At 35.8% G+C, this 19,928-nt stretch overlaps 1 protein-coding gene, 1 long non-coding RNA gene and 3 other non-coding genes across 6 annotated transcripts; 2 read left to right on the top strand and 3 right to left on the bottom strand.

Moving 5' to 3' along the window:
• Positions 1 to 11,748: 11,748 nt before the first annotated feature.
• Trnaq-cug lies at positions 11,749 to 11,820 on the bottom strand. The gene has a single exon. It is a non-coding gene; the product is annotated as a tRNA-Gln (tRNA).
• A 201-nt stretch (positions 11,821 to 12,021) lies between these two features.
• Trnag-ucc lies at positions 12,022 to 12,093 on the top strand. Its single transcript has one exon. It is a non-coding gene; the product is annotated as a tRNA-Gly (tRNA).
• A 1,636-nt stretch (positions 12,094 to 13,729) lies between these two features.
• Trnaq-uug lies at positions 13,730 to 13,801 on the bottom strand. Its single transcript has one exon. It is a non-coding gene; the product is annotated as a tRNA-Gln (tRNA).
• A 2,295-nt stretch (positions 13,802 to 16,096) lies between these two features.
• Positions 16,097 to 17,885, bottom strand: LOC114542165. Of its 2 annotated transcripts, XR_003689505.1 has the most exons (3): positions 17,787 to 17,885; positions 16,376 to 16,600; positions 16,097 to 16,273 (listed from the first exon to the last, which is right to left on the bottom strand). XR_003689505.1 is itself a non-coding variant. In XM_028561911.1 (2 exons), the coding sequence occupies exons 1-2, from the start codon at positions 16,581 to 16,583 to the stop codon at positions 16,173 to 16,175; spliced, it is 309 nt and encodes a 102-aa protein (XP_028417712.1). In that variant the 5' UTR covers positions 16,584 to 16,802; the 3' UTR covers positions 16,097 to 16,172. The 2 variants fall into 2 exon arrangements, 1 of the variants encoding a protein (XP_028417712.1); XM_028561911.1 differs by lacking the exon at positions 17,787 to 17,885 and having other exon boundaries at positions 16,376 to 16,802.
• A 392-nt stretch (positions 17,886 to 18,277) lies between these two features.
• Positions 18,278 to 19,928, top strand: LOC114542133. The gene is made up of 3 exons (XR_003689492.1): positions 18,278 to 18,347; positions 18,714 to 18,821; positions 19,806 to 19,928. It is a non-coding gene; the product is annotated as an uncharacterized LOC114542133 (long non-coding RNA).

The following is a 19,928-nucleotide window of genomic DNA, read 5'->3' as shown; positions in this document are numbered from 1 at the left end:
CATTGACCATATTCTATTTTTCCAAAAAATTGATTCGCTTCGGATATACTGGACAACTTGACATGGCTTATTGCACTTAATATATGAAGCTAAATCTTTATTTAGGGTCAACTCCACGTATGACCCAGATGACAACACTTTTGTCCAGTATGAACATTGGACAACAGTATTATTTTGTGATGCAAAAATACGAAAAATGTCTCCGTGTTTTTTTTCCGTTGTTCCTATTGTTGTCAAGATGTATTCATAGCCCCACAAATAAGTCGGCAAAAGGGTTGTTTCTAGGAAACTGTATGATCCGCGCAATCTGCGATCATCAACGCCTGATATCACGGTCAATGGTGACCTTGAAACAACGAGTGTTCCAGATAAATCCTTTTTACTTGAGACGTATAACACATCACGTTTTCTAGGATACATATATATGGTACGCCTTCTATATTTATCAATTATCTCACCGTTAGAGCGATAAGTTATATTTTTCCCGGTAGTAATCATAACACGAAAGCTATGCACTGCTGGTATGACAGCAAGATTTGAAGTACAATTAGTGCAAAATGGTAAATATGATGCTGCATAATAGGCAAAACCCGTGGCGTTATATAGAGTTGGTAACGCTAAACTTCCTTCAAATTTGAGACTGTCGCCGATATTTAAGCACAGAACTGAAATATCTCCGGATGAGATAATCTGGATACCTCTCTGGTAACTTATTAGTTCCCTCAATCGCCACGAATTTGGCAGTTTCTGCCTTAAAATTCCTCCTTCTTTAATGAATTTTTTTATATGCATTGGCGTTCCTGTCTGTTCGCTAAAAATCGTCACGTTTGTTTCTTCAAGAGCTGTAATAACTACGAATATGTAGTCGAATTCACGATACCCATTTCGAGATGTAAATGTGACTAAGAAGTGTTTTCCATAACTAGTCTGTGTACCTGGAAGAACGTATAATTGATTAGACAAGCTCATCTTCGGGAGAGCTTTGGAAACTACATATCAGCTGATATATAGCAACAAATCCGGGCGTGCTGATGTAAGTAAGGGGGGGGGGACCTGGGGAATACAAATGTTCCGCATAATGTCAAGTGATTAGGTTAACTTCTTGTATAGGGATATACGATATTTTTTAATTCAGTCAAAATAAATTGAGCGAGTGTATGTTTGGAGCCGACGCGAGCTTGGCACATTGTTGGTACGCTCCATAGGTGGTTTTAGCTAAGAAGAATTTACCACAGATATAAGTTTAGTTTGCATTTAACCCATTCACAATAATATGATGGAGGCAGGGGCATAGCTCCTTTTTATTTGGCACAGAAGCGGTTTGGCTATTCGACTAGTGTGATTCGAAAATTTTGAACACAGTTGTGCAAATATTAAAATAATTTTGTGCTCTTTTACGCCAATGAATGCGTTTTTACGCCGTTCTCTTCCACGCCAATAATCCATCAAAATTTCATTTAACCCTACTCTAAGTTTCAGGCTGAACTCGACTAAATTCAGTGGATAAAATGTGGCGGAATGTTCCCATGATAGGTACGTAGTTGAAAGACATAAAAGCGACCTTAATCTGACCTAAAAAAAGCCGCAGTCCTACCAAAACATAGTTATAATTGCAACATGTACAGGAGTATTTTACTAGGAACTAAAACACTCGTAAAATTCATACGGCACTATACATTCGCGACAAGGTACGCATGCATCCGAATGTCACAATCAGAATATTTATAAACGAATTTCTAAAATTTCCCGCCTTGTCGTGAAAATACAATTGGTCTTGATTTGTTTTCAATTCAAAACTTTGAAATATAACGAGGACACTTACAACATATCTTTAGGCAAGTAAAATTTTTTTACTTTTTATTAGTCATCCTCGTACATAAAACCCATAACTTCCCGCAACCCTTTGATATCCTAATCATGATGACAGTGCATTACTAATTTTATAGTGTGCAGTGATAACCAACTTGTGCAATGATAAAAGTAGAATGTGCAGTGATAAAGTGAGAAATGTGCAGTGATAAATGGTATTTTCTCAACAGACCTCACTCCTGCCGAGGTGGATTCATAAGTAGTTGCCCACCAAAATGCTAGAAATAATGTGATAAGGACTGCAAAATACAGAAAATTTTCTGCAAGTGGTCCTGCAGACCCCCTAACATTATAAGTCACCAATTTCCAGTTAGGACCATTTTTTCACGCCCCTCTCCACTATACTATTGTGATGACATATGCAGTGATAAAAAATTCTTAGAATTAGCTATGTTAAGTGGATCTTGCGAATGAATGATATATATATATATATATATAAATATATATATATATATATATATATATATATATATATATATATATATATATATATATATACATCATATACAGCAGTCCATGCTGTAAGTGGCCATGCATGTTGGTGGTCTCATGCAGTTTAGTTTTCAGGTAATTATATAGACCAATTGCGAAACTTAGTAACCGCGCCTTCGCTCAACATGGAAACGAGGCTTATTATGCAAAAAACAATATTGATATTTTTTGTAGTACAAAGCTATTCGCCGAGTTATATGCCGTTATTCGCCTTTGTTTTACATATTTTTCGATACCTTTCAGCTTGGTTTCATCGTTGTTATCATAGTTTTCAGGTTAGGAAGTTTTGCCTTTCAATTGATGCGTTTTTGTGGTAATTTCATTAATCTTTTCGGCTGCTTTCGTCGGGGAAGTATGGAAAAGGCCGACACAAACTCAGGTAAAAATTTAGTTTTTCCAAACTATTTCGCCTCAAGTTTTGAAAATGTATTTCATTTTTCTCCCTCTTATTTGTGCAAAATTTGGCGATATATATTTGGTGCAATATCTATGTTTTTTATGTCAAAAATTATTGAAAAGTGACAGTCAGATTATATAATTTTCAAACCTGGTGACTTAAATGGCTTCATTTATTCAAATTTATTCACAAATATCACTGTATTTTTTTTTCTTTATACCACAGTAATACTATTAAAATGGTCGAAAGTAACTGACTGAAATGTTTTTGTTTATTTTCGTTTTAAAAAGTACAGACGATGCATAGCTTGCATGCCGGCCTGAAGACCGAATTTTATAAAAGTCGAATTCGAATGCATCTGAGTTTGCATCTGAATTCTGCATTTTTGTTAGTACAAAACACTATTCTTTCTATCTACTACCATGCAATAGATGTTTAATAAGGGTTAACCAGGAATACTTGAAAAGGAAAGGATTCCGTTCACCATCGTAAACGGAAAAACACTTGCGAACTCCGGTTTAAATATTTTCGCTTTCGGCTTTGCCATCATGTAAAGGTGTATCTTAAAAAACGCTGCAGCTCGCATTTACTACCTTTATAGTATGTTATTGCGGGAAAAGGAATATTCAAATGGCAATTCAAAATAGACAATGATATTATGTCTTGGTTATAAGTATTTTACTATCCATGTCATGCATGTGTGCCAAGTTGAAGAGTTGTTTTGCTTTTCAGTCGGCATCACATCACATGTACTGTACTCTGTAGTCTATATACACAGGGAAAATAAACATAAAACTCCGTTGCTTATTTTATCTCTTATAGTTTTTGTCAACAGATTTCTACTATTTTTTTTGCTGAGCTGTAAAATTGCTGTCAAATTACATCTTATCGATCGATAAAATTGGTATAAAAAAATTTTAGATGAGAAATTGAACATGGTGGTTTGCTCGATCGTGACTTTTCAATAATTTTTGACATAAAAAACATAGATTTTGAACCAAATATATATCGCCAAATTTTGCACAAATAAAAGGGAGAAAAATGAAATACATTTTCAAAACTTGAGACGAAATAGTTCGGAAAAACTAATTTTTTACCTGAGTTTGTGTCGGCCTTTTCCATACTTCCCCGACGAAAGCAGCCGAAAAGATTAATGAAAACACCACAAAAACGCCTCAATTGAAAGGCAAAACTTCCTAACCTGAAAACTATGATAACAACGATGAAACCAAGCTGAAAGGAATCGAAAAATATGTAAAACAAAGGCGAAAAACGGCATATAACTCGGCGAATAGCTTTGTACTGCAAAAAATACAAATATTGTTTTTTGCATAATAAGCCTCGTTTCCATGTTGAGCGAAGGCGCGGTCACTAAGTTTCGCAATTGGTCTATAGATCAGTATTTTGCCAGAAGACAATCCTCGATTGCTTTTACTCCATCAATCAACTACACAAATAATCTTACAGATTCGGCTCGATTATAATAACACACTTATAAAAAATTGATAATTTGAGTAGAGGGTAAGATAAAGAATGACCAACTTATCGATGTTTGCGACACCGTTTACTTCGAATACTTCAAATACTCGTTAAAATATTGTTGAATATTTAATATTCAAGTCATATTGCATTATAATTATTGCATCACGGCAACTGAGCCAAAGGAAATATTTTTGGCGATCAAACAAAATTACTCTACGAATTTGATAAATTTTATCACATTGAAAGACACATAAGACGTTAACCTCTTAAGCATTTTCTAACATGGCTGCATGCGTTTGTATGCAAAAACTGGCGAGAATAGGCCAAAACGACGCTACGTGACGTCAGGAACCATGCAACAATATCCCTCATTACACTTACCTCTGAACCTCGACTTGTAAGACGGAATTTGCGATAAAATTGGCTTTTCATCTGGAGAAAAATATTCAAAAACAACATTATTCTATTTTTTTTCCAATTAGATCCAAGTAAAGCGAAGTTGCATGCACGTGGTAAATCTAACCCGTTTTCGGCTCAGTGCTTTCCAAGATGATAGGAAATATTGGATTTTTTTTGCTGTAAATTTATGCTTTCATGCAGTTGATAGTTCACAAAACTGAACATCAAAACAATTCAACGTAGCTGAGAAAACACACAACTAGACAACAGAGTTTACCCTAATTTGATTCATACCGCACTGTAGCTAAAGACTATAAGTTAACGTAGAGCTATTATATAGCATAATGATTTTGGAGCAGGCAAAAAATTAAGCTTATATATACATGCAGCAAATAGAGAATTGATCTAAGTGTATAGAGAGCTACAGTACCGGCAAATTCAAAACAGGTCAAAGCTACCTAACACATGCGCCGGGATACAAAAATTGTTTTGCGAATTAGGAGATTACTTATTACTACTTGCGTTCCCTCGGTCGGATTTCCCACACACGTAACATGCAGTAAACAATTAATGCGTTTCGATTACTATTAATACAATACAATACAATACAAACAGTTTATTTAGACACGGAGGAATCTTCAGTTAAAAAATACAACTGGTTTACAAAATTGCCGTGGGAGATTCGTTATGTAAATTAGTAAAATAATCATTTGTAGCTTTCCTTAATTGAGGAAAGAGGGCTAAATTACGCATCTCTTCAGGAAAGCTGCTCCATAGCAAAGCCCCGTTAGAGCATAAGCTACGTTGATTATTTCTAAAGTTGATTATTTCTAAAATCATACTCAGAATTTCGAATAGAAAACAAGGTTTGTAAATATGGAGACATATTTCCTTTTAATACTTTAAACATGTATAGAGATTATCTATTTGCAAGCATTTAACTATGCTCAAACTAAGCTTATTAGTTGTAAGCCAGTTATTCAGATTTTCTAATACACGGTTAATAACAAATTACATTTTGTCCAATGAATCAGCGGAATAACTGATACTCGTATCGTCTAATGTCAAAAGCTGTCGTTCCGCTTTTGCTATACCAACTCCACGATATAAAATTGATTTATTGCATTTAAAGTGCCCATATCACTTGTGGGATCTTTATGGATTTGAATAGGGCTTAAAAAATTAGTTTAAAAGTTCTACAACCTTTTTTGATATAATAAATAGTTACATCGGTGGGGGGACTGGGACTCGGGAATGATTTGCAAACACGCCGTCTTTTATAATGTAAACAGGAAGAGTTTCGCTGGCGATATAGTTTGCGCTTTTTCTCAAAATATTTTACGTTATTGGAAGATCGAAGTAAAATTGCAATTGATTATATTATGTTTGACAAGAACTCGGTACCTGAGTCCCAGGCTCCCGAGCACGACGGAAATTTAGGCAAATCGTCATGTTTAGATGTAAATATTTCCGAAACTATTTAACTATATCAAAAAGGGTTCTAGAACTTATAAACTAATTTTTCAAGCTCTATTCAAATCCGTAAAGATCCCACAAGTGATGATAGGCACTTTGATAATTCTACGCCAACTTCTTTGGATGAACTTTAACTCGAGTAAATTTTATTAGCCAGAAATTAAGCTTGCTCAGTATCAATTAAGTTACAAAAGAAAAATTGCCTTTGGTTTCATTAGCGAAGTTATTTAGGTGCCGTACATGCATCACAAATCCTAATTATATAAGACTCTCTAAATCATCGTGCGACGAATGCAGTAAGCAGTGTCCAATATAAGTTTTTATTTTAGGTTTGTAGACTCATATCGTAAGGTCATTGTCTGTCTAATTGTAAGGTATAACTATAAGCGATCGCGAGCGGTAAAGTGCTCAAATTATCGCGACTTGCAAGTACTAACGCCGAATGTTAAGCGAAAAACATAGTGCTAATGATTTAACCTCATTTAAACTGAACCTAGAGAAGTTAGATAACAACAGCCAACTTTTAAACTGGACATTCGTTTTGGATATAGTAATCACAATAATTATTATAAAACAGCAAAGATAATATAGTAGCGTATTGTTGTACGTGGCATATGCAGCCCAACGAAATTGTCCAGCTATTTGAATTTAGTTGGTATGTAAATTGCTCGGCTGGCTACAATACTGCATTGTATAATACTCACCAGCAGAACAGAATACGAACTGAAAGCAAAATATGACGCCAGTTGTTAACAGGAAGTTTATCATCGTCAGAGATTTTGCGCTGTGTAAAAAATAATACCCGTTCATTCTAAAAATACTGAGATAGTCAAAACAGAGATAAATCTGTCATTCAGCTGTGTATTTTCGCCGTTTAAAGATGATAATAGAACCTCGCATCCATATAATTATACCTTTGCAACTTTACATCGATACGAATTGACTGATCGTGAGTTGGCTTTCGAAATTCCTGGCAAAATACCTTTGGTAGAATTATTGAAATGATATTGTTTTGGGTTTTTATAGGTTGTCCTCTTTTCACTATTCTACCGAATTAGCATTTTTCCGGTTTGGAATTCCTTTGTTATTATTAGAACGATAGTTGGGGGGTGTTTATTCATATATTCAGTTCAGCCCGACGAATTTCTTTTTTAAGTGCAATAGCTCACAATGGAAATCCGTCGGGCAGAACTGAATATATGAATTAACATCCCCCCCCAATTATCGTTCTAGTTACGACCCTGATAATGATAGTTTTGGGTTTATTGTTCGATGAATTTTTATCCCCTTTCAGAAGTTCGAAATCAATTTTCGCTTTCGAAATTGAACATCGTCATGCAGAGTATATAATTATTATAGCGTATATAGCTAATTATGTTATAACATTCATAGTAAGCATGTGCTGATTGGTTGAGAAGTGTGTTTCTATAACCGTATAGAAACACGGGAATTTTCCCGCCTAACTTGACATGCGAAGCGATGTAATGAGAATTTGTAATTGAATCGAATTATAATATTTTTACAAAATCTTTTTATTGAGTTATATTATAAAACAAATAGAAAAACTGTTTTCCTGTTTCTCTATTTAGTTATGCGGAAACACTTGTGGGAGTTTGAGAGAACTAGAAGCAACGTTGACAAACTCGATCTACGAGCTCGTTTTCCCACAGATTATTTCCCAAACTCCCACTCGTGTTCCTATAACTGTATATATAACTGTGTTTTCTACTTCACAATTACATGAAATTCGAATAATTATATATAGGTTGTTAATGTATAATTAATATCGACATACAGGTGTAATATCGCGTCCGGTCTGTGTTGACTTTTAATTTCATTCAAGGCTAACGTGAGAAAAAAAATTAAACTTCCGCTCGGTGCCCGAAATTCCCTCTAGTGGAAAAAAGGCTTAAGATATATTGCTTTAACCGCTACTGAGAAAACCGGCACTTATATTCAATTTTCCATCCGTTGAAGGTTAGTAAACCATTACAACTTAAGATGGGTTTCCGAACGCATACATTCTGTTTCAAGCCTATTTTCCACAATGCAGAATTTTCGCGCGAGCGAAATTTTTCATTGTCTGCGCGCTTTAAGGCCCGCATAGACCGGACGCGATTTGGCAACGCGGCGCGATTTTTCAAACGGTTTTTGATTTCCCAAAAGCAAATTATTTTTTAAACTTTCCTGATATTCTTGTAGATTACTTAACGATAATACCTTTTGACTGCTTTGGCGTCCATAGATTCCAAATTTTTCTTCCAGAAATTATTTTATGCGCTTCTAAAAACTGAAAAATCCCGTCGCGGCATCGCATCGCGCCGCTCTGTGTCGACATTTAAGGCCCATACAGACCGGACGCGAATTGGCAACGCGGCCCGAATGATCAACGTTTTATAGTTTTCAAACTTATCAAAATTTTCTTCTAGATTACATTAAAAAAATACATTTTGACTGCTGTAGCGTCCATAGATCCCAAATTTTGATCCCAGAATTTAATTTATATGATTCTGAAAACTGAAAATTCGTGTCGCGTTTCGTCCTCTCGTCCGGTCTGAGTTGACCTTTAATTTCATCCAAGGCTAACGTGAGAAAAAAAAACTAAACTTCTGCTCCGTGCCCAAAATTCCCTCTAGTGGAAAAAAGGCCTAAGATATATTGCTTTAACAGCTAGACAACCACTTATATTTAATTTTCCATCCGTTGAAGGTTAGTAAACCATCTCACCACAGTACCCACTTGAGATGGGTTTCGAAACGCATAACATTCTGTTTAAAGCCTATTTTCCACAATACGGAATTTTTGCACGAACGAAATTTTTCATTTTCTGCGCGTTTTTAGGCCCAACACAGACCGGACGCGATTTGGCAACGCGGCGCGATTTTTCAAACGGTTTTTGATTTCCCAAGAGCAAATAAATTTTAAACGATCATTATATTCTTGTAGATTACTTAACGATAATACATTTTGACTGCTCTGGCGTCCATAGATTCCAAATTTTTCTTCCAGAAATTAATTTATGTGCTTCTAAAAACTGAAAAATCGCGTCGCGGCATCGCATCGCGTCCGGTCTGTGTCGACATTTCCATACAGACCGGACGCGAATTGGCAACGCGGCCCGAATTATCAACGTTTTATATCTTTCAAAGGCAAATAAATTTGAACTTATCAAAATTTTCTTCTAGATTACATTAAAAAAAACCATTTTGACTGCTCTAGCCTCCATAGATTCCAAGTTTTGATCCCAGAATTCAATTTATATGATTCTGAAAACTGAAAATTCGTGTCGCGTTTCGTCTTCGCGTCCGGTCTGTGTTGACCTTTAATTTCATCCAAGGCTAACGTGAGAAAAAAAATTAAACTTCCGCTCCGTGCCCAAAATCCCCCCTAGTGGAAAAAAGACTTAAGATATATTACTTAACAGCTAGACATGCACGATATTATATGTAATACCACACGGTACTTTTGAAAAAGAAAGCCTACCGTGATATATACAAAATCCTACGCAATGCGAGACGTTGTTTGAATGTTTCGAAATTTGAAAGCTGTTTTATCATTTATGACTTTGACATTAGTGAAGGAGGATACTTTTGGTAAATTCTCCCGAAGCTAACAGTATTAAAATGAAATTACTGTATTTAATCAGTTGCAAAACTACTAATAACTAATTTGCTGGACCCTAAGAAATTTTCTTATTCACCTAAAAATTATAATTCAGTAATTATAGTTAATACACACATGCATATTGAGAAGAAATTATCGACAAAGTTTTAATTTGCGTGCGCTATGGCATCCTCAATTCTATGATTAATTTTTGCTGATTGGATTTAATTAAAATTTATTGAAAAAGAGCTTAATTAAATAAGTCTCGCATTTCGTAGGATTCTTCGCAATGCGAGACATAGTTAAGCTCTTTTACAATAATTAATTTCCTGTCTTAAGAAATTGAAATCGGGTTTCGTTTCCATTCGCTTCCTTATATTCATGCCTTGCTTAAAAATTCGCAGATCCGTGTGCGTGTCTATACACTCTAAATCTCCAAGTGTTGTACCAACACCAAAAAAGGTGTAAATTCCTGCCTCCCTACAAACACACAAAGAGGTGCAAATATAATCCTTCTTAAAGGTCAATATACACTCAACGGCCGTGTATATTTACACCAATTTTGGTGTATATGCTCTTGCCTCTGTATTTACACTGAAAGGTGTATACTTTTACTGCAAGGGGTATATTAATTTACACTTTGCAGTATCAATATACAATGAGTGTATTTATACACCAGGTTCAGACTGTTCACATATCAGACTGCAAAACGCTATTGTGAATAGCCATACAGTATATTACATGATCACCTGATATGGCTTGTTTGGCGACGTAGAACAACATATTCGACGGCACATTTCCATTTATGAGCAGTTTAACATTCGCCAAAGAAATAGTTGCGTCAGACATTTAAGAACTTGTTTCTATATGCTTTAAAAACATTAACCTAACTGCTATAGACGCTAAAAATTATTGCGTTTGTTGTTATAAATATTGCACGAAATTAATTTCAAAGTTTCGCCGGTTTCAATATAATTATGTAACATTCCAGCCATAGGCGGCAATGTTTATGAATATATTAATTTTGCTTAGAGACCAAGGCTTGGCCACAAAGCTTGTACTAAAAACAAGCAAAATGGATGCATATTCGAACAAGAAAGGCCGATATCTAGTTCGTTCTGTTCGCCATTCCAGTGCGCTTTTGCTCGGGGGGTCAAATTTCACAGCTGGAATATACCAATTTCGCACTAAAGTTAGTTCAAAATACCAAACTACCTACGTAAAAATCGTACAGATTTGGGAAGATTTACCGATTGAGACACATTGTACTGGCAAGCTAAGGGGGATGTGACACTTAGTATTCACCAATCAAAATGATTAGAGAATGGCATTTATTTGCGCAGCTTTTGAGGTATTTACGTACTGCGCTATATATTTTATTTCACCACTGGTTCATAATTAAAAGTCGTGATACCGAATAAAATTTCTATATCGTTATATTACAAATTTTCCGTTCATGAAAGTTGTTACCATAATGTAGCAATTTTCGGTCCGACATTTTAAGCTTCCTTTAAAGGTTTACGTTAAACAAAATTTTATTCCTAACTCCAATACAATTCTGTAATAACGCGTCGCCCTTTTTGTTTACAATGAAAACTTAAACTCTACACGATTAACTTTTCCTTTTGTTAACAAAAGAGTTGCTATTTCATTCCATTGGTTTTATATTTCCAAAAAAAATCAGAAAGAACATATTTTGAGTGAATATAAAGCCCCGTTTACACTACAATGAATTTATCGGCACGGCACGGCTAAAATGGGCACACGTACCCAATTTTATCAGTGTTCAGGCTACCAAAACAAAGGCCGAGTACAGATGAAATGGGAACGGGTACCCATTTTAGCCGTGCCGTGCCAATAAACTGAGTGTAGTGTAAACGGGGCTTAAGGGACTCAGAACACAACTAAAAAAACGTACGAATTATCTTCACTGCCCTAAATCTTCGACTAATCATCTTAAAAAGCGCCTCGATTCAACGAGACGTGCAATGCTTGCAATTTTTTCCGTAAAGAGTGATTTGAGCTAAAGTTGGTCCTGCCGAGATTTGAACTCGGATCGTTGGATTCAGAGTCCAAAGTGCTAACCATTACACCACAGAACCAGATTGAGATTGGCTTTTAAACGCATTTTTTTCATCCATGATTATAACAATGCAAATAAAACTGTTCACGATGAATTTTTCCATTCAAACTAGCGTGCAAATTTTTTACTTCTATATGATTTTCTTCATTTTCTCCACCTATTTGCTACCCTTTTATTCGTAAGAAAAAGTACAATGATGTGTCGAATATTGTCATATCTTGCGTTGATGGTGTAATGGTTAGCATTGCTGCCTTCCAAGCAATAGATCTGGGTTCGATTCCCGGTCAACGCATATTTGCTTTTTGGTCTTCAATCTTCATCATTTCTGTTTGAAGGAAAATATTGCATGTTTTTAGGCCGACAATAGAAATAAAATTTTTCCCTTTGTTAACAAAACAGTTGCTATTTCATTCCATAGGTTTTATATTTCCAAAAAAAATCAGAAAGAACAAATTTTGAGTGAATTTACGGGACACCGAAAACTACCAAAAAACGTTCGAATTATCTTCACTGCCCTAAATCTTCGACTAATCATCTTAAAAAGCGCCTCGATTCAACGAGACGTGCAATTCTTGCAATTTTTTCCGTAAAGAGTGATTAGAGTTAAAGTTGGTCCTGCCGAGATTTGAGCTCGGATCGTTGGATTCAAGGTCCAAAGTGCTAACCATTACACCTCAGAACCAACGTGAGGTTGGGTTCGAAACGCATTTTTTTAATCCAGGATTATAACGATGAATATAAAACTGCTCACGATGAATTTCTCGATTCAAACTAGCGTGCAACTTTTTTCTCTCTATGATTTTCTTCATGCTCTCAATCTATTTGCTACCTTTGATTGGTAACAAACAGTACAATGATGTGTCAATTATTGTAATATCTTGCGTTGATGGTGTAATGGTCAGCATTGATGCCTCCCAAACAGCAGCTCTGCGTTCGATTCCCGGTCAACGCATATTCCTATTTGGGTCTTCATCATCCTCTGTTTAAAGGAAAATATTGCATGTTTTTAGGCCGAAAATGGAAATTAACTTTTCCTTTTGTTAGCAAAAGAGTTGCTATTCCATTCCATCGGTTTATATTTCCAAAAAAAAAAATAAAAAAAAATATTTTGAGTGAATTTACGGGACTCAGAACACTACAAAAAAACGTACGAATTATTTTCACTGCCCTATAGTTCGACTAATGATCTTAAAAAGTGCTTTGATTCAACGAGACGTGCAATGCTTGCAATTTTTTCCGCGAAGAGTGATTAGAGTTAAAATTGGTTCCGCCGAGATTTGAACTCAGATCGTTGCATTCAGAGTTCAAAGTGCTAACCATTACAAAAGAGAACCAAATTGAGATTGGTTTTTAAACGCTTTTTTTCATCCAGGATTATAACGATGGCTATAAATCTGTTCACGATGAATTTCTCCATTCGAACTAGCGTGCAATTTTTTATTTCCATGATTTTCTTCATTCTCTCCATCTATTTGCTACCCTTTGATTTGTAACAAAAAGTACAATGATATGTGGAGTATTACCATATCTTGCGTTGATGGTGTAATGGTTAGCATTGTTGCCTTCCAAGCAGTAGATCTAGGTTTGATTCCCGGTCTACGCATATTCGCTTGTGGGTCTTCATCATTTCTGTTTGAAGGAAAATATTGCATGTTTTTAGGCCGACAATAGAAATTAATTTTTCCCTTTGTAAAAAAAACCGTCGCTATTATATTCCATTGGTTTTATATTTAAAAAAAAATCAGGAACAACATATTTCGAGTGAATGGAATTTACGGGACAAAGAACACTAGCAAAAAACGTTTGAATTATCTTCACTGCCATAAATCTTCGACTAATGATCCTAAAAAGGGCCTCGTTTCCAAGAGACGTGCAATGCAGCCAATAATTTTTTGCTGGAAAGCGTGATTTGCGTTAAAGATGGTCGTAGGTCCTGCCGAGATTTGAACTCGGATCCTTGGATTCAAAGTCCAAAGTGCTAGCCATTACACCACAGAACCAACTTGAAGTTGGTTTCGAAACGCAATTTTTTCATCAAGGATTATAACGATGCATATAAGTCTGTTCACCATGAATTTCTCCATTCCAACCAGGCTGCAATTTTTTTCTATCTCTGATTTTCGTTATTCTCTCCATCTATTTGCTACCTTCGATTTTTAACCATAAGTACAATGATGTGTCGAACATTACCATATCTTGCGTTGATGGTGTAATGGTTAGCATTGCTGCCTTCCAAGCAGTAGATCTGGTTTCGGTTCCCGGTCAACGCATATCCGCTTTCGGGTCTTCATCATCCTCAATTTGAATGAAAATATTGCATGGTTTTACGCCGACAATAGAAATTAACTTTTGCCTTTGTAAACAAAATCGATACTATTTTATTGCATTGGTTTTATATTTCCAAAAAAAATCAGGAACAACATATTTCGAGTGAATTTACGGGATACAGAACACTTGCATAAAACATTTGAATTATTTTCACTGCCATAAATCTTCGACTAATCATCATGAGAAGTGCCTGTTTCTCACGTGACGTGCAATCCTTCCAGTTTTTTTGCGTGAAAGCGTTATTTGCGTTAAAGGTGGTCGTAGGTCCTGCCGAGATTTGAGCTCGGATTTACTAGTAGAATTCAAAGTCCAAAGTGATAACTATTACATCAGAGAACCAAGTTGAGATTAGTTTCGAAAGGTATTTTTTTCACCCATGATTATAACGATGCATTTAAACCTGTTCACCATGAATTCACAACAACAGCAATAAAAATTGCGGGAAAGTGTTCCAAACTCGTTATGTCACTCCTAAACATGACATACGGAAAATACGCGCACTGCACCCCGTGGATGTAGTGGTGTATGAGTTCTACTGAATTCCACCACTGAATAATAAATAAATAAGCCACATTATTGTCGACGTCTAATGCAATGTATGCAATCACTCGAGTGTTTAAGCACTACTTCATTCTCCCTTTTAGTCATTATCATATGGCAACAACGATCTATAAAATTAAATGGCTAATTGAGAATTTTGAGAGCAATGGCTGAAAGAAAGGGAAGAGAGAGAGGGGGAAAGAAAATCCATGCATGAAAACGAGTCCTCTGACGTTTGTTTAAAAAAGTTGTAGCTTTTTTCTTTTTTCAATTATTGGATAATTCAGTGAAATGTCGTGGTCAACATGCAATGAGACTTTAAATGCGCACATGCACTTTGCGAGCATAGCATGACATATTCGATGAATATAGAACAAGGTTTATTATAACAAATCCAAAGATTTAATACATATTAAATTTTCAACGAGAGATATTTGAGTAGCGTAGCTATGCAGCCCGACAATTTGTCCCGCTATGCTAATATTTTGGTGTTCATTGATTGTGAGAACAATGAATTTCTAAGGACACGAATAATTATAATAACTCAAAATTTACATAGCACCTACGGGACAAAAATGTAAGGCTGGCTATGCCATTTGATGTCAAAAACTCGTCCCTCTAAGAAGTCGAGAGTGATTCGCGAATCGTCTGAAACGTGTTCCAAAGAATTTTGAACATTTCCAAACTTGTAATTTCCGCATATATTAGCGAAATTAACAAAATTCTGCGGATTTTTAAATTTTTTTTTGAAAAATAGCTTTTTTTGCGGACACAATTCCACTGTCCGCATAAAAAGGATTTTTGTCTTAGAGGTATAAGGATTCCACTGTCCGTCGGTTTCAAACAGATAGGCGGGGTGTCTGAATTTCGGAAACCCCTATACCTCAATTTGAGAGACATATAGGGGTGTCCGAATTTCGGAAACGCTATATATCTCAATGTGAGAGACATATAAGGGTGTCCGAATTTCGGAAACCCCTATATCTCAATTCGAGAGAAATATAGGGGTGTCCGAATTTCGGAAACCCCTATATCTCAATGTGAGAGACATATAAGGGTATCCGAATTTCGGAAACCCCTGTATATCAATGTGAGAGACATATAAGGGTGTCCGAATTTCGGAAACCCCTATATCTCAATGTGAGAGACATATAGGGGTGTCCGAATTTCGGAAACCCTTATATCTCAATGTGAGAGACATATTGGGGTGTCCGAATTTCGGAAACCCTTATATCTCAATGCGAGAGACATATAGGGGTGTCCGAGTTACGCAGTGCATTGTATCTACAATTATTCGGGTTATATTCTCTACGCAAGTCGAATGGGCAATGGTCAAGTGAAACCAATTTAGAAGTATATTTTGTAAATTGCAAAGGAACATCTTGACAATTTAAAAAGTAAGTTGTCTTAATTAAATTTTCGTTATTGAATGTTTTCGCACGTAGAGCCGGGAATACCCAGCACACAATGAAGATATATAATATATATATAGATTTATAGGTTCTAAAGTTCTTTCAACTTTCGCCTGGCCTCTCGTTCCTCCTCTTCTGTTTTTACCAGAATGAGGCAATTGCGTTTGATCGTGACTGCTGCAACACCGCCAGCTGCAAGAAAAAGATTTGACAAAGATGATAATAAATGTTCAATACTGTACCAGGCGGGAAACGTATTATATTATTTACATATATATAACGTATTATATATACCTTCGGGTAAATTAACATCCAATATCCAGTCACCCGAGTGACTGAACATTTCTACCAGCCGCAAACATGTCTCAAATTCTCTGTTTGCCGAATTGACACAAATGAAGTTTGGGACCTTGCCAAACGTGAAGTTGAAGTGTTCTGGCAGAATTCGCCCAGATACCGAAGCATGCATGAAGACAACAAATGCTTCAACAGCCTCGTTCATGCCTGCTAATATATTCCCTACAGAGGGAAAAAGGACAACGATTAACCATTAGCTACAGTATTCTGCTACATGAATTGCGTACACAGTAACATTTTCTGCATTGTTTGGACAGAAGGAGGCCAGCCGCTCTGCTTGTGTTTGTCAACATAACAGGAAATTGCGAGTGAAATTATACACACTTCAAATTTAAATTAAAGCAAAATGAGTCAGCTATAGGTCCCCGGCAGGCTACGCTTTTACGTGCATCGAAACCCCTAAAATTTACGTGCATCAAGTGAAGTGCCAAAAATCATGCTTGATTGTGGATATATACTCCACAAACTGGAACAATCAGGAACACACACCACATGGTTGGCGGTTGCCTAACAAATTACTAACTATCATCTGTTTAAATTTATTTTTTACGCCCCTTAATTTACAAAAAACTTTTCAATACTCATGACGTTCCCCTTTTGCCCATAAAAACCTAAATTTGTGTTTTCATGGCATTCACGCATTGCCTGTATGCATATCGCTTAAGCGCAAGGCTATAAAAGGCATTTATTAATTTATATATAGTACTTTATTGATATCAAAACAGTCTCGCCGGGACAAAGGTCTTGTATAATAAGGAGAGTGTTTATATACATTGGTCACATACATGCAGTGGCGTAGCCAGCCTAAAGATTTTGTCCCGCTATCTAAATTTCAAGTTATTATAATTATTAATGCCTTTATAAATTCATTGTTTTCACAGTCAATGAACACCAAAATATTAGCATAGCATGACAAATCGTCGGGCTGCCTACGTTACTGCATACATTCAGCTGCATACTCGTACTTTACTCGTACTACGACACCGACATAGTCATTTTATTCAATCCCTATAAATAATGACATGCCTACTTCGTTTTTTCTCGGGCAAACAGGGATCATATACGAAGCGCCAATGAAACAAAATGAAAACGCAGCGCGAAAATGGAATTTCAGCGGTAACCAAATATAGATAACGACAGTCTCAAGCAATTTGATCACACATATAACTATATATACATGTGCATAGCATGCCTTTAAATAAGGCCTTTATATATGCTATATTTTTCTTCCTGCCTATAGCTTTGCTCTTAAAAAGGAGGTTTTTTTCTTTCTACCAACTATAAATCCGAGAAGACTAAGGCTAGCTAATATCAAAAAGTTTTCAAAATATCGAAACTTAATACATACCTTGAGAGGCTTATTATCCTCATTTTTCACGCCGGCAGCACTGATGATACTCGACGCCTGTCTTTGCTAGCGGCTTTCCAGCAACATATACATACGCCTTTCCTTGCCTGACGCAAACCGACCACTTTTTCATTTGTGGCATATCTATATATATAAACTCTCTCTCAAAACTACTGGCATTGACAATTGAAGCTCAATATGTTGGATGTGGGAAGAGCGCGCGTGCGAAGTATATCAGATGAACATTACACCTGGTCAAAGCGGTAAACTCAACCAATAACAAAGAAAGTTTTTTCTGTTGTCAGAGAGTTAATTAATAGGAATATCTTAATCCAATCAGTGGACTATAAAATAAAACAGGTTGTCAGACAACAAGGAATCACCTTCGAGCTTCGGCGCAATTTACTGATATACCATATATATGAACCAATATCACCAGCATTGTCTTTATTATCTACGAATAAGAAAGGACAAGCGTCAGCCACCAGCAGCTCACCCGGTTTTGATATAAGATTTAGTGACAGTGAAAAATCATCTCCTCTCATGATTCAGAGGCAAAAAGTAAGAGCATCATGAATTAATAATGCCATATAATTATACATATATTTTTTTTTTTCCCCTATCTTATGTATACAGTTTCAAACTCACTTGAAGCTTCTCCTTCATCAATCCCAACTAGTACAGATCTGCGCGAAGAATTTTCTTCACCATTTTCTGTTGGGTTAAGTAGCGACGCAAATGGATCCTTTATGATCCTTTATGATCTTATATGAAACTAAGCTAAATAGAAAGGCATTGGCGATTGCTATATATATTTTATCATATTTGGTTTTTGAGTGAAAATTTGGTTTCAGGTTTCAGAGCGATTTCTTAATTTGTGCTCTATTATGTGAAATAAGAATGCAAATTTTTGTTATTTGATTTTAGATCTTTCGTGTAATCTTTTGCCACACGATACGCCGTTAGCATATGTACCAAGTAGGAGCCCAAAAAAAGTCTAGAGAGCTTTACAATACGATTCAACCGATAGCAGTGGTAAGCGATAAATTTTTATGATATTTTGCAAGTTATTTTATTATATAAACACGCGATAATAATACTTCTGTATCCTGAGACACCATTCTGCAAATTTTCATATACCAAGCCGACTTTGCGTGCGCGCAACAATTAAAATATTTGGTCACTGAGGATTTACAGTTACATTATTCCCGGCGCTTGTTTGTGCGTGAATCAATATGTTAGATTATAATTTTGTTCCCCAAGACCAGAAAGGCGTAAAGATTGTTAAATATATAAACCAATGAATCACAGGCTGTAAAAAAACGCAATCACCAATATATTCATGAATATTTAAGTGAATATTAAGCGGATTTTTATGATCTTTGGCACTCGATCAAGTTCTAAAGTTCAAAGGGTCTTTATTTCGGGTGGAATTATACGTTTGAAGACGCTGCCACGCTGCTCCCTGGTTATATTAGCACATAACTTCATACATGCTAGAGTACTCATTTAATTATTTTAAAGACACACGTGGGGATAAATGGAACACCATACCCATGTAAATGAGAATGGATACTTTCGATTTTAGGATAAGGCGTTTTTCCATTACGGGCGAAGCGCGCTTAGATTTTTAAAGTAAAATAAAACGATCGGGGCTGTATATATCTAAGCACTGCTAATGCATGTCAACTTGCAATTCGATGATGACATGCAGTTTTTCCGCCAATACATACAAAGCTAAAATGTGTCACCAACAACAGCTAACACTATATGATTAAACCCAGAACTGGATACTTTATACATATAAAGGGTGCGGATAAATGCATGTAGTTCAGGGACACCATGATAAACATAAAATCTTTAATTCAAATCAAAATGCCAAAATTCATTAAAATGGCAAAACGGATAATTTATACGCTATCAGTCGCGCCTAACTAAACTTTTAGTAATATTTTAAAACTCTCAAAATATGTCAAAATTTTCAATAGGACTAAGATATTTTCTTTGCGCATATTTCAGTAAAAAATGATTCGGAGGAATTAGCTCGAGACTGGTTTGTGAAGTTTTGAATTCAAGTTGCATTACTGGAAAGGTACATATACCACGACCTGGCAACCCTTTATGGTTACGAGCAAAGATGGT

The sequence above is a fragment of the Dendronephthya gigantea genome, unplaced genomic scaffold, assembly GCF_004324835.1.
Source record: "Dendronephthya gigantea isolate DGI-Jeju-01 unplaced genomic scaffold, DenGig_1.0 000003F, whole genome shotgun sequence".
NCBI lineage: Eukaryota > Metazoa > Cnidaria > Anthozoa > Malacalcyonacea > Nephtheidae > Dendronephthya > Dendronephthya gigantea.
The sequence above is the reverse complement of the archived record's forward strand: the minus strand, read 5'-3'. Positions and strand labels throughout refer to the sequence as shown.

Excerpts from the sequence above, each read along its gene's own strand:
- LOC114542165 (XM_028561911.1), bottom strand. The coding sequence starts at position 16,583 with ATGAACGAGGCTGTTGAAGCATTTGTTGTCTTCATGCATGCTTCGGTA. Across the intron at positions 16,274-16,375 it reads GGATGTTAATTTACCCGAAG|CTGGCGGTGTTGCAGCAGTC; the intron begins GTATATATAATA and ends TTTTTCTTGCAG.